The 13,272-nt window shown below is 56.9% G+C and overlaps 2 protein-coding genes across 2 annotated transcripts; both read left to right on the top strand.

Annotated features, from left to right (window-relative positions):
• The first annotated feature begins 5,311 nt into the window (after positions 1-5,311).
• On the top strand, positions 5,312-7,667 carry DCTN6 (dynactin subunit 6). The gene is made up of 7 exons (XM_032186582.1): positions 5,312-5,355; positions 5,977-6,041; positions 6,129-6,234; positions 6,346-6,434; positions 6,574-6,621; positions 7,061-7,203; positions 7,311-7,667. The coding sequence occupies exons 1-7, from the start codon at positions 5,333-5,335 to the stop codon at positions 7,407-7,409; spliced, it is 573 nt and encodes a 190-aa protein (XP_032042473.1). The 5' UTR covers positions 5,312-5,332; the 3' UTR covers positions 7,410-7,667.
• A 533-nt stretch (positions 7,668-8,200) lies between these two features.
• Positions 8,201-13,036, top strand: RBPMS (RNA binding protein, mRNA processing factor). Its single transcript, XM_032186721.1, has 9 exons — positions 8,201-8,263; positions 10,706-10,783; positions 10,860-10,898; positions 11,030-11,092; positions 11,521-11,671; positions 11,787-11,917; positions 12,320-12,389; positions 12,534-12,635; positions 12,962-13,036. Exons 1-7 carry the CDS (start codon positions 8,201-8,203, stop codon positions 12,380-12,382), a joined length of 588 nt encoding a protein of 195 aa, XP_032042612.1. The 3' UTR covers positions 12,383-12,389; positions 12,534-12,635; positions 12,962-13,036.
• The last annotated feature ends 236 nt before the right edge of the window (positions 13,037-13,272 follow it).

A 13,272-nucleotide genomic window follows, 5' to 3' on the forward strand; every position in this document is an offset into this window, starting at 1 on the left:
ACAATCAGTAATGCAAATGTGAGAATTTAATGTCACCGTGGCACATTGCCTAGGTATTGACTAATTGGTTTGCATTGTATTTAGTGGTTAATTAGCCCTGGACATCTGTGTCTCCCCCTTGTGGATGGTTCCAGCTGGATTTCTGCTCCAGGTAAATAACCACAGCTCGCGCTTGTTAACCCAATCTGGGCTTTAAGCGAGGTCATACATCAATCACTTTTGTACCTTGAATATTAATATTCAATTGTTTATTGTTTATTATTATTATTATTAGTAGTAGTAATAATAATAATAATAATTATTATTATTATTATTCAATATATTGAATGTCACAGTTGCACATTGTGCAGACATGGATCAACCTAGTTTGTACTTCTTATATTTACATATTTACATATTAACATATGTATAAAAGAACTGCCATTGAGGTGTATGTCTAAGGGAACAAAATTTGCCCAGGTATATTATCGGCTCATCAGGTTTAAATGTCCTCAGTGTAATTGTCTACAGGCAGTTAATTTACAGTGGTCTGATTTTACTTGTGTATCTGTATATTGTGGATTTTGGGGGGATTGGGATTGACTAGTAAAGAGCTTCTAGGAAAACGGTGGAATATTAACCACTGTAGATTACAATAGGAAAAGTTCAAAGCAAAGAAATCCTGAGGAAAAGCCCCCTAGGATGTATACTAACACATTGGAGGGATATAGTGGTGTGAGAGGGTACAGAAAGTAAAAGAACTCTTATCAAATATTGTAATCAGTGGTGGCCACTTTATAAACTAGAGGATGGAGAGGAGTGGCCCCTAAATGGAACTATTAATTATAACACCATATTACAGTCAATGTTGTTTTTGTGGAGAGAAGGAAAACAGGACGAAATGTTGTATATTGATGTTGTTTCAGCATCTTGGAGGGAAAAGGTACGGAATTAAGTTGGACCCTGACTGAGCCTTTGATGTTGGCATTAGAAAAGTAAAGGCTAGAGAAAGATAAAGGAAGTGTTAAAAGGTTTGTTGAAAGTGTTAAAGGTATTCGAAGTTGAATGAGCAGGGAAAGAGGATGTAGGAACGTTAATAGTTCCGCCTCAGCCTGAGGCTGAGATCCTAAAATCAGGGATGTTAGCCCTCTGGGGCAAAGGGATCGTGATGGTCCGAGAGAGAGTTGTTATGGAAACAGAAAAGCAGTTAACTCTTACAACAACCTGAGTTCATGTGCGATCTCAGATTGCCGATGGGACCGCTCAGGGAACTGTGGACAATTGCATTCCCCTGACTGACCCCACTGAGATCCTAATCATCCCGAAAATTATGATCGGTTAAGTGAATACTAAAATCTGGTTGAATTGGGAATTGAGAACATTATTCCTAGATACGGAATTATAGAAACAATTGACTCTGACCGAGGCCCTCATTTTGTCTCCAAAGTGTCTCAAGAGACTATGAAAGCTCTAAGAACAAGTTGGGAATACAACACTCTGTGGCATCCCCAAAGTGCTGGAAAGGTAGAGCGAATGAATGGTGAAATTAAGAAACAACTAACAAAACTTATGCTGGAAACTAAGGCTTCTTGGGTAAAATGCTTACCTCTTGCACTGTTAAACATATGGACATAGCCCAGAACTGATATAGGAATTTCTCCTTTTGAAATGCTACATGGTATGCCCTATGACTTGGAATTGCCACTTGACCACCCTCAATTCTAATTATGACTTGGAAAGAGACTTCTTTAACACCACACTGGGGAAGGCCCCTATGTTGTTTTGCTTACCACAGAAACGGCTATTCGAACTGCGGAGAAAGGATGGACGCATGCCAGCCGAGTGAAAGGACCAATCCGGGAAGGTAAATGGGAGGCAGCTCCAGGCCCTGACGACTTGAAGCTGACACTAAGACGGACTCAATAAGTATTGTGTATTATCTGCGTATCGTGGGAAGGGGAGGAGGCCTTGTTTCAAAGGCTCCCTAGTAGGTTCCCCTGAAGAACACTGCTGCTGCCAAGAAGAACCGATACCTTGTAGTTCGCTGCAACCGAACTGACAAGCGAGGCAGAGAAGTGAAAACGGTGGGGGACTGAGGGGCCGACAATTTAAAAACACCCTGGAGAGATGGGCTCCGACCACCTCCTACGATACATGGGAGTCAGTATCATTGTTTTGGTCAGCTATGGGTCTGCGCATCCCCACCAGCCTTTTAAATGGAGCTTGATCAGATGGAAGGATCAATTCATCATCCAGCAAACAACAACAGCTTTGTTGTTTCCGCATCACATTATGTGACCTGGTGTCAGTGGAGCCATGCTTTAACCGATCAGGATTTATTTCTGCCCAAGTTCTAACCTGGGAAAGGTGTACTGTAATTATCCAAACGCGTATTATTGTGCATACTGGGGGTGTGAAACCATCACTACGGACTGGACACTCGGGGCTGGTCAGGATAAATTTTTACAAGTGGAATATGGGCCGCAAGGTTGTAACCGACAAGCAGATCCCCGTTACAGGTGGCAAGGGCATGGTATAGGGTATACAGGAACCTTCCACAGAAATAAAGCAATTTGCAAGGTTCTATATATAAATATAACAAACTTGGACGATACTAGCTGGGTACTAGGAAAAATGTGAGGTGTCAGATTTTACAAACACAGAACAGATAGGGGAGGACTCATACTAATAAAAAGGAGGATGCTGATAGGCCCCAGGCAGTAGGACCAAATGAGGTATTGTCAGAAAGTGTCCAGGGAATCCAGCCTGTGGAAAATACTACAGTGCCAACCCTCAGCAGCCCTACGAGCTCAGGTAAAGCCGAGAATAACATAGCTGAGAATAACATATGGGGGGGTCATGAATGCCAGCTACCAATTATTAAACAAAACAAACCCAAACGTAACAAAACACTGCTGATTATGCTTTAGTATAAGGCCTTCATATTATGATGCTATCGGGAATCCTGGGGAGCCCTCCCGCACAAACGAGAACAGCCCTCTACATTGCAGCTGGGGAAAAGACATAAGGGTAACACTAACACAAGTCACTGGAGGTGGTAGGTGTGTGGGCACGGTTCCTAGTGGGAAGTGTCACCTACGTAATATCATGGAGAATGGAAAACAATCAACCAAGTGGCTAATCCCAGCCAACAACGCTAAGTGGGTTTGTTCGTCAGTGGGCGTAACTCCTTGTCTATCACTAAAACTCTTTAATGCATCTCGTGATTTTTGTATACAGGTGATAATTATACCAAGGATTCTATACCACCCTGAGGATTGTATGTACACCCAGCACACAGTGGCAAGTCCTCATCTGGAAAGACGGGAACCATTCACGGCTCTAAGTTTGGCCACCCTAATAATCCTGGGAGGAGCTGGAGTGGGGACCAAGGTAGCCTCATTGGTTAAACAAAATCAAGAATTTACTTCCTTATGCATTGCTGTGGACGAGGACCTGACCCAAACTGAACAACCCATCTCGGCCCTGGAAAATCTATCAGGTCGCTTTCAGAGGTAGTGTTACAAAATCGTAGGGGATTAGATTTGGTATTTTTTACAACAGGGCGGGCTCTGTGCAGCCCTGAAAGAGGAATGCTGTGTGTATGCTGATCACACTGGAGAGGTAAGAGATACAATGGCAAGACCCAGGGAAGGGTTGAAAAAAAAAAAAGGAAACAGGAGAATGAAGCCCGACAGAGCTGGTATGAATCTTGGTTTAATTATTCACCTTGGCTTACTACTTTATTATCAACAATAACAGGACCTTTGTTGTTATTAATAATAGCACTAACTTTTGGACCATGTATTTTTAATAAATTGATTGCGATTGTAAAGGGACGTTTAGAAGCGGCACATTTAATGCTCATACGTGCCAAATACGAGTCAATAAGTACCAGCGAAGAAATCGAGGAAACATTAGTTCTTAGTAGCCAGGCATTGCAGAGCTTCAATGAACAAAATGAGTAACTAAAAGAAAAAGGAGGGATTGTAATACACAATAAATGTTTGCTCATTGTCTTTTGTATTATAAAAACAAGGAGTTCTGTTTGAGGAGCAGGAGTTGCGAAAGCTCCCTGCTGAAGTAAGGAGCTGTATAATGCTTGGCTAGAGACTATGAAACTTATTTTGCTTAATGTAACAAAAAAGAGAATCCCCTCCCCTTCTCTCCTTCTGCATCTCAGTTGCCTCTTTTGTTCAAAGACCCTGCTGCAAAGCTCATGTAACCATCTCCTGATAAGTTGCTAACCTAGCGTATCAACATCCTGCCTTCCTGCCTCACGCTGGGCCAATATGACCAAATAAAAAAAGAAGCTGAACCACAATGCTGAGGAAGACTATGGCCTTCGTCTTCACGACCACCAGAGGGACAGAGACGACCCCCTGGCAACAGTGCGCGCAGTCGCAGAATATACCAGGATGTGCTGCGTAATCCCGGAATTACCAAGATATAAAAAGGGACCCTGGCGGGGGTGAGGTGCGCGCCGTTGGCAAAGCCGAGACTCCCCGGCCACCCAGCGCTGTTTTGCTTGCTGTTGCTTATTCAATAAATTCCTTTCTATGGTTAATGCAATGCTCTCTGAAAATTAATTAAGGGGGCAACTTATAACAGTACTGATCTCTTAGTCCTGGACACCGCTATAGCTGGTGGACATGTCCAGCCCTTGACACGTTCAGCTTGTGCTTGTTGCAACAACGTGGGCTTTAGACAAGGTTGTAAATCAATCCCTGTCACAGTTTTAACACTGCACGTGTTGTGTTTGTATGGTGTAAAGCATAGGCTGGTTGAGAGCTCATTTCCTTAATGAGCTCTTTGTGCCTACAGTTCACGGAGGGCTCCAGCCCTGGTTACCTCCTGGCTGTCTCCAGCTTGTTCCAGTTTCCAGCCCTTGATGTCTCCTGGCTATCTCCAGCTTGTTTCTGGCTCAAGCTCCTTAGAGCTTGCGCTTGTATAAAAAAATAAAGTTCTCTTTTGACGAGGCTATAAATCAATCACTGCCATAACTCGAATACTAATACGAACTGCCACAATTGCCCAAATATTGCACACTTACGGGGTGACCATTCTGCACCGGGTACACCGAGGGGGCAGCGGAAGGGCAGGAGCACCCTTTCTCCCAGAGACCATCTCCAACACTTCACTCTGTTCGTCCTGGTGCGTGCCGTCGTCCCGGCCTTGGGGAGCCACCACAACCAGACCCACACCCCCGGGGGTGCCCACAAACCCGCCCCCCGCCCTGCTCCCACCCCCCCGGGCACCGCTCACCCGTCGCAGGGCCCCGGCCGCCGGGAGGAGCCGAGCGGGGCCCGCCCAGCCCCAGCCCCAGCCCAGCGCCTGCGCAGGCGGTGCCGACATGGCGGAGAAGGCGCAGAAGAGGTGAGCGCCGCCCGCTGCCCCCCGCGCCTCCCCTCAGGGCGAGAGCCCGCGCGCCCCAACGGTCCTAACGGCCGCAACGGCCCCGCCCCGCCCCGCGCGCCTCAGCCCTCAGCCCCGCGCCTCAGTGCCCCCCCGTGTCCCAACGGCTCCCAACGGTCACCGCATGTCCCCCACAGCCCCCTCATAACTCCCAACGGTCCCCCCGTGTCCCCCAGTGGCTCCCCACATCTCCCAGTGGTCCCCCCATCTCCCAACACCCCCCATGCCCCCCAACAGCCTCCCTGTGTCCCACTGGACCCCCCCGTCTCCCCATGGTCCCCCCATGTCCCTCAACAAACCCCCCACGTCCCTCAATGCTCCCCCCATCTACAATGGTCTCCTCATGTCCCCTAACAGCCCCCCCATGTCCCCCAACAGCCTCCCTATGCCCCCCAACACTCCCCCCATGTCCCCAAACAGCCCCCCTATGCCCCCCAGTGCTCCCCCTCATGTCCCCCAGCACCCCCCATGTCACCCCCCATGCCCCGAGGGCTCCCCTCATGGCCACCACCCCGCACTGTCCCTGTCGGTGCCACCCCCGTGCGCTGCAGGCACCCCCTGAGCCCCGCGTCCCCCTCACAGCGTGAAGATCGCGCCGGGGGCCGTGGTGTGCGTGGAGAGCGAGATCCGCGGGGACGTCACCATTGGTAAGGACACGACACGTAAGGACGTGGCCGGCAGCCCCTGGTACCTCAGCGTCCCAGGGCACTGGTGACACCGGGTGGTTCCCGCAGGGCCCAGGACGGTGATCCACCCCAAGGCCAGGATCATTGCGGAGGCAGGACCGATTGTGATCGGGGAAGGCAACCTGATAGAGGAGCAGGCGCTCATCATCAATGGGTCAGTGACAGCCCCGCCGGACCGGCTGGGGTCGGGTGGGACAGGTCCGATGTCAGCCCCTGGCTAAACTGAGCTGCCTGGTAGTTAAAATCCGTTCACGTTACCTCACAGGTACCCAGAAAATATTACACCAGAAACCGAACAGATGGAGCCCAAGCCCATGGTCATCGGCACCAACAACGTTTTTGAAGTCGGGTGCTGTATCCTTGCCGTGCTCCTGGGGGTTCACCAGCCCAGTGCTGTGTGAGGAGCAGGGGCATGCTCTGAAAGTGGTGTTGAGGCTTGCCTAGTGAAATCAAAGCAAAATATTTTACGTTTTCCTTTAACGCTAACCTGTAGATTCGCAGGCCATGAAAGTGGGAGATAACAATGTCATTGAGTCAAAAGGTGAGTTTAGGCTCACTGTCCTTGCCCCGGTCAAGGTGAGTTTAGGCTCACTGTCCTCACCCCACTTAGATTTTTGCTCCTGTCAGTGCTGGGAGCAGGAGGGGATCAATCACCTGGCGGTAGATGTGCCCATGCTGCAGCTGATTGCATTGCAGAAGTTATACTTGCACTGGCGAGTGCCTGCAGAAGCCGCCTGGGCTGGAGCTGGGTCTGGCTGGTGGCGCTGGGCGGTTTGTGTGTGGGCACGGTGGTGCTGCTGCTTGAGGAAGTGCTCCAGAGCCGCCTCAGCTGCACACTGCGCCCAGAAGCCCGAGGCAGAGTTCGAAAGGCTGACGGAAGCAGGGCAGAGACAAGGGGTTGGGAAGCACCATATGGCTCCAAGTGGGGCTGCCCGCGCTCGGCCCTTGCAGGGACTCCTCTCTTGTTCTCTCTCTTGCAGCATTTGTCGGCAGGAATGTGATTCTGACGAGCGGCTGCATCATCGGGGCCTGCTGCAACGTCAACACCTACGAGGTGATCCCCGAGAACACCGTCATCTACGGGGCCGACTGCCTTCGCCGCGTGCAGACCGAGCGGCCACAGGTGGGTGCCGCATGGGGAGCCAGGCCGAGCGCCGCCTCCTGTCCCCCGCAGCTCCCCTCGTGGCAGCAGTGAGGCCGAGCCTTAATTCGCAGCCCACTTCTTTCCAGCCCCAAACACTGCAGCTGGATTTCCTGATGAAGATCTTGCCCAATTACCATCACCTGAAGAAGACCGTGAAGACCGCGTCCACACCTGTCAAGAGCTGAGAGCCTCCCGTGGTTGGTCATTGACCGGGGATTTCGTCCCATCCTTTTGAGCACTGCGCAACCGCAGGAAGCCGCTGATCTCTGCGTCCTTTATTCCCTTCTGGAAAACAAAAATGTTTTTTTCTCGCTTATTTGTGTCCTTTATTTATAGCCTGCCAAACGTCTCAGCCCCACTGTGGATCTGTTGTCTGTCCTGCGCACTAACTCGAGCATCACACGTGCTGCTTGGGGAATAAACCAGAACCGGCTCACCTCGCAGCGTGCTTTGTGATCCTTCCTGGCCGGGGGGGTGCTAATAAAAGTCCTGGGGGGCTGTATCAAAGCTGCTGGGAAGACAACCGAGCCTCGCAGCTGGGTGAGGGCCGAGGCAGCGGGACAGGGACAGGGACAGTGCCGCGGGGCCCTGCTGCCAGCCTGGCGGTGGGTCCCCGTGGGGATGTCACCTTCTGCCTGCCGTGGGCAGCCCTGGCGGTGCCATGTCCCCAAACCTGAGACACCCATCCCGCACCCCACCTCCTCAGCGCTGTGTCCTGCGTCTCCACCACCGGAGATCCCCGTCCCAAACTCACACCCCGCTCCCCCCCCTGCTGCTCCACCCCCTCCGCACGAACCCCAGCCGTTTGTCCTCCCTCCCCGCGCTCCGCCCCGCGTCCCCTCCCTCCCCAGTCCCTCCCAGTCCCTCCCCGGTCCCTCCCCGGTCCCTCCCGGTCCCTCCCCGTCCCCTCCCCGTCCCCCCGCCGGCCGCTCGCAGCGGAGGTGCCGCGGGCGGGTGCCGGAGCGGCCCCAGCACCATGAGCGGCGGCCCCGGCGAGCGGGAGGGCGGCCCCGGCGAGCCCGGCCTGCCCGAGGAGGAGGTAGCGGCAGCGGGGTCTTGGGGCCGGCAGCCCGGGGAGGGGGTCGGGAATGGGAAGGGAGGGGGTTGGGGGTCCCCTGGGGGTCCCCTAGGGGTCCCCCGGGGGCTGTGACCTTGAGCAGGGAGAGGGGGGCAGCAGGGAGAGGGGCAGCAGGAGAGTGGGGCGGCACATCCCAGCTGCGGGGTGGGTGTCGGGTCAGGGCACGGGCACCCCACAGCCCGGCGAGCCGCGAGCAGGGGTGGTGAGGGATGCCGGGACACCGGGACATTGGGGCACTGGGACACTGGGGCAGTGGGATGCAGCACCCCGCGGGACGCCCCGAGCATCCTCGGGGCAGAGCGGCACGCGCGGGCAGGGACAGGGACAGGGACGGGGACAGAGGCCTTATTTGGTAGCACGGCGTCTCCACGCACCCCGCTCGTGGCCCTTGTCCCCAGCCCTCGCCAGCTCGACCCTGGCTGGGGACAGCCAGGGTGGGAAGTGGGGACACGGAGGGCGGCCACGGTGGGACCCTTCCCAGCGCCAACTCCTCGCCCATCGCTGCCCCACCGCTGGCACCAAACCAGCGTGGGGACGGCACCCGGGCACATGGTCAGCCCCATGGGCAAGGGTCCGACCCCATGGGCGAGGGTCTGACCCCATGGGCGAGGGTCCGGCGTGGCAGAGGTCCCCCCGCGGCGGCGGGCAGCCAAGCGGCTAATCCGCTGGTAGAAAATTAAAGCGAGCGGGGCTGCGAGGCGGCCGGGGTTGAAGTAGGTGATTAAATGCCTGGTGAATGAGTCACCCGGCTCCTCCTGCCTCTCCCCGCCGTTCCCCTTCCTGTTAAAGTTTACCGGAGGAGGTTTGCGCAGGGGCAGGGGACCGTGACCGCGCCGGACATCGCGTGGGGCGCTCGGTGCCCTCGGGGGCGGACGAGGATGGCAGCGCTGCCCTCGCTGCCGCCGTGCTCCGGGAGGTGAGCGCTGGCCGTGCACGTCGCCTGGCTGCCTCCGGTCGCTGCTTGCGTGATGAAATCCACCCTGGGCGTGCGTGCGGTGCCCATCGGGTCCCCTCTGGTGCCCCTTGAAGCATTGCCAGGGTGTTGGGAGAAGCAGGAGGTGGCGGTGGGACGCAGAGGCGGGGAGAGGTGTGCCGGAGTTGGGTTGGAGCTGGCTTCCCAGGGCGAGGAGCAGCGACCAGGAGAAAACCTTCTGCGGGACACCAACAGCCTGGAGGGGACAAAGCGGGAGCACAGTGGTGGTGGCCCCGGTCTGTCCAGGGGCTGTGGGGTGCAGCAGGAGGAGCAGAAGGGCTTCGGGTGGTCCCGCAGCCCCTGTCCCTGCGGGGAGAGGTGGGGGACATCTGCCGCCACGTGCCCGTGGAGCGGGGTGCCGGCGTCGCTGTTCCTGGCCCGGATTGCAGGCGGTGGAGGTGGAGAAACGCTGCACCGTGGAGGTGCTGAACAGATGTTGGTGCAGCGGGATCGGGGCAAAATGCCTCGCCTGTCCTGCTTGGGCTGCAGGAGCCTCCCCACAGCCTCAACAGGGACTCCAAGTCCCCGTGGCCACTGACAGGTTTCCTGCACAAGTCACCCCAGACCCTTTGGGAAGGGATTTTGCCACCTCCTGCCCCATGCGGCCCCGGGAGTGCCACCAGGAGCAGAGGATGGAGGCTGAGTGCTCCGGGCTGCCTCCGCGCCGAGGCCCTGCGGGAGCAGCTCCCGCTCCCCATGAGGGCCGGGCAGCAGCTCCCCACGCAGCCTCTCCTTCTGCCCCACAGCTCTGGGGACGCCGCGTCCTCCCTCCCAGCCTGGCCTCCCCCACAGGCCTCCGACCGTGCCCTCCTTTCGGGGCTGGAAAGCCGAAAAGGCATGTTTTCTTTTTTTTTTTCCTTGCTGTATTTTTTTTTTCCTCCCCATAATCCGCGCTTTTCGCCGTCCTCGGCGAGCGCCGCGCTGCAATTCAGCGGCTCGAGACTTGGCCGACCCGCGTTTGAACTTTCAAAGAAAACAAGTCATTACCGCGGAGAAGCCGCGTCTTTGTGAGGCCTAATTTCGGAGTTTTTCTTTCTTTTTTTTTTTTTTTTTTTCCGGGGCCTTTATCTCTCCTATCTGCTGTGCAGCCATGGGGCTAAATTATCCGGAAAGTCAGGCTCGGGCGGGTTTGGATTTCAGGAAGGCAGCGAAGTGGCGGCGGGCGCTTTCTCTCGAGGCCGCGCACAAAATGCAGGCAAGGCCTTGGGACGGACGGACGGACGGACGGACACCCCTCCCTCACTGCGTGTCCCAGAACAAGGGGACGTCACGCTCGCTGAAAGCCCTTGACCCTTGCAGGAAGCGTTTTTCCCCTTCCCTGCAAACACGGCCCCGGTCACTCGGGGCTCAGCGTGGGCTGGAGGCCTCCGGAGGCCTCCTCTCGGGCGGCGTCCGCAGCCTCGGGGGTGGCTGAGGCTCTGCTCTTGCAGGTGAGGACCCTCTTCGTCAGCGGCCTGCCCCTGGACATCAAGCCCCGGGAGCTCTACCTGCTCTTCAGGCCCTTCAAGGTACCGCGGGACACGGGGCGGCGAGGGGCGGCCGGTGCGAGGCCGGTGCGACGGGCGCTTTTCTCTTCTCTCGCAGGGCTACGAGGGCTCGCTCATAAAGCTCACCTCCAAGCAGGTAGGAGGCTGCGGGGCGCGCCCCACGGCTCGGGGAACGGGGAGGGAGGGATCCCTGTAAAAAAGAAAAAAAAAAAAAAAAAAAAGGAAGGCTGGGGGCACCCCTCACCCCTTCGCCTCCTCTCCCCGCAGCCCGTGGGGTTCGTCAGCTTCGACAGCCGCTCGGAGGCCGAGGCTGCCAAGAACGCGCTGAACGTGAGTGCCGGGGGGCGCGTCCCTTTGGGGGGGCTGCGGGGGCAAGGCCGGCGGCTCCCCGTCCTCGCGGGTCCCCCTGGAGCGCAGCGTGGCCGAGCGGGACGCCGACTGCCTAATATGGTGCCGAGCCCGAGGACGCCGCAGGAATGCGAGCCGCGGGGCCGCGCGGCGCTCGCTGCCAAGCGCATGAGGTCACGGCAGCCCCGGCGGCCTGCGGGGATGCTGGGAATAGTGTTTTTTTTTTCTTTTTTTTTTTTTTTTTTTCCCCAAAGGGCTCTTTCCGAGGCGGAGAGGGGGGAGCGTGGGATGCCTGGCCCCTCAGCGAGCAGCCAGCCCCGATGCCACCGGCACCCGTCCCCGCTGGGGTTTGGGGTCCCGCGGCGCTCGCCCGGTGCCCGCCGACCCCGCTGCCTTCTCCCCTCCCGCAGGGCATCCGCTTCGACCCCGAGATCCCCCAGACGCTGCGGCTGGAGTTCGCCAAGGCCAACACCAAGATGGCCAAGAGCAAGCTGGTGGGCACCCCCAACCCCAGCACGCCCCTCCCCAACGCCGTACCTCAGTTCATCGCCAGAGAGCCCTGTAAGTGCGCCACGGCTCGGGGCAGCGCCGGCCCCACCGCTTGCGCCCGCTCCCCGCCTCCCCGCTGCTTGTGGGGGAGAACGAGGGATTAACTCTCCTTCTTCTTCTCTTGCAGACGAGCTCACAGTGCCTGCACTTTACCCCAGTAGCCCTGAAGTGTGGGGGCCGTACCCCCTGTACCCGGCGGAGTTAGCGCCCGCTCTACCTCCTCCTGCTTTCACCTACCCCGCTTCGCTGCACGCCCAGGTAACGCGGCGTGGCCCCGGCACCGCTCACGCTGCCCGGCTCGCGGCACCCCAAAACCACCCCCCGCTGCCCCGCAGCGCCTCGGCACGGGCAGGGCCCCGAGGGAGGGCGTCGGGGGGAGCAGCGCTGGGGGCTCTGAGCGGCTGGGACCAAGCACCAGCTGCCGGGAGGAAGAGCGGCGGTAAATATTATTGCAGCCACATACTTCCCTTGTCAAGGCAGCGCTGACAGGCAGCACCTGCGTTCCTCGCGAGGAGCGAGCGGCCGCGGCGTCGCTCCCGGCTGTCCCCCGGGCACGGCCCCGCTCCCGTTAGGCGCGGTGTTTCCTCCCCACGCGGGCTCGGGGCAGGTGGGGACGCTCCCCACGCCGCCCACTCAGCCCTGGCCCCACGTGCCTTGCAGATGCGCTGGCTCCCTCCCTCCGAGGCTGGTTCTCAGGGCTGGAAGTCCCGTCAGTTCTGCTGAATGCCATGTGAGTGCCACCTCGCTCCTCTCGGGGCATCCCCAACCCGTGCCGGCGAGACCCAGGGAGCCAAATCCGCTCGGCTGGCCCCAAAAGAAAAGGGGTGCGAACGCGCGCGTGCCCGGGCCCCATCCCCGCCGTGCCCTCCCGCAGGTCTCAGGTGTGTGATGGCGGCCGACAGTCAGTCTTGTGGGTATGAACGGAGCCTGCCGCCGCGGCTGCTGGGCGCGCTCTCCACACGACCGCAGTGTGCTGGTAAGGGACGCGGCGCTCGGCTCGGGGGGGCCCTTCCCGCACCTCTCATTTTCGTCCGGGGTAGGAGTTTGGGCAGCCCAGGAATGCCTCTCGGCTTTAAATCACCCCCGTAATCTCCCCTCGCTGCCATTCCGGCTTCCTGCCTTGGATCAACACCGGCCGAATTCCTCCTAAGCGCAGAAACTCGACTTAACTCTGCCCTGCCCAGCGGCCGCCCCTCGCCCCCTAGATAGCACCCGCAGCCCAGGGCAGAGTCGCCGCTGCCTCTTCGCAGCTTCGCCTCCTGGCCGGCTGCTTTTGTAACCTCTCCGCCTCTCTTGTTGCAGGCTTGAAAAAAGAAAAAGAAAGACAAAAAAAAAATCCTCGCACAAGTTTGGATTCCTCCAAGACTTTCCCACAGCCTCTATCACACATCTGCTCTCCTAGAAGAAAGCAAAAAGCATACCTAGTAATAATATTTCCCTCTTTTACACTGTATATTTGTAAGAAAGAGTGTGTTATTTCTGAAAGCATGGTTTGACAGGCAGTGCTGTAGCGTTTGAAAAGTATTTTCAAACAACCATAGGAAAGCAGACTACGAAAAAGGAAAGCGAGAGAGCAAGTATTTTTGTACCAAACCTTCCGAACAGGACAATCT

Source organism: Aythya fuligula, chromosome 4, assembly GCF_009819795.1.
Source record: "Aythya fuligula isolate bAytFul2 chromosome 4, bAytFul2.pri, whole genome shotgun sequence".
NCBI lineage: Eukaryota > Metazoa > Chordata > Aves > Anseriformes > Anatidae > Aythya > Aythya fuligula.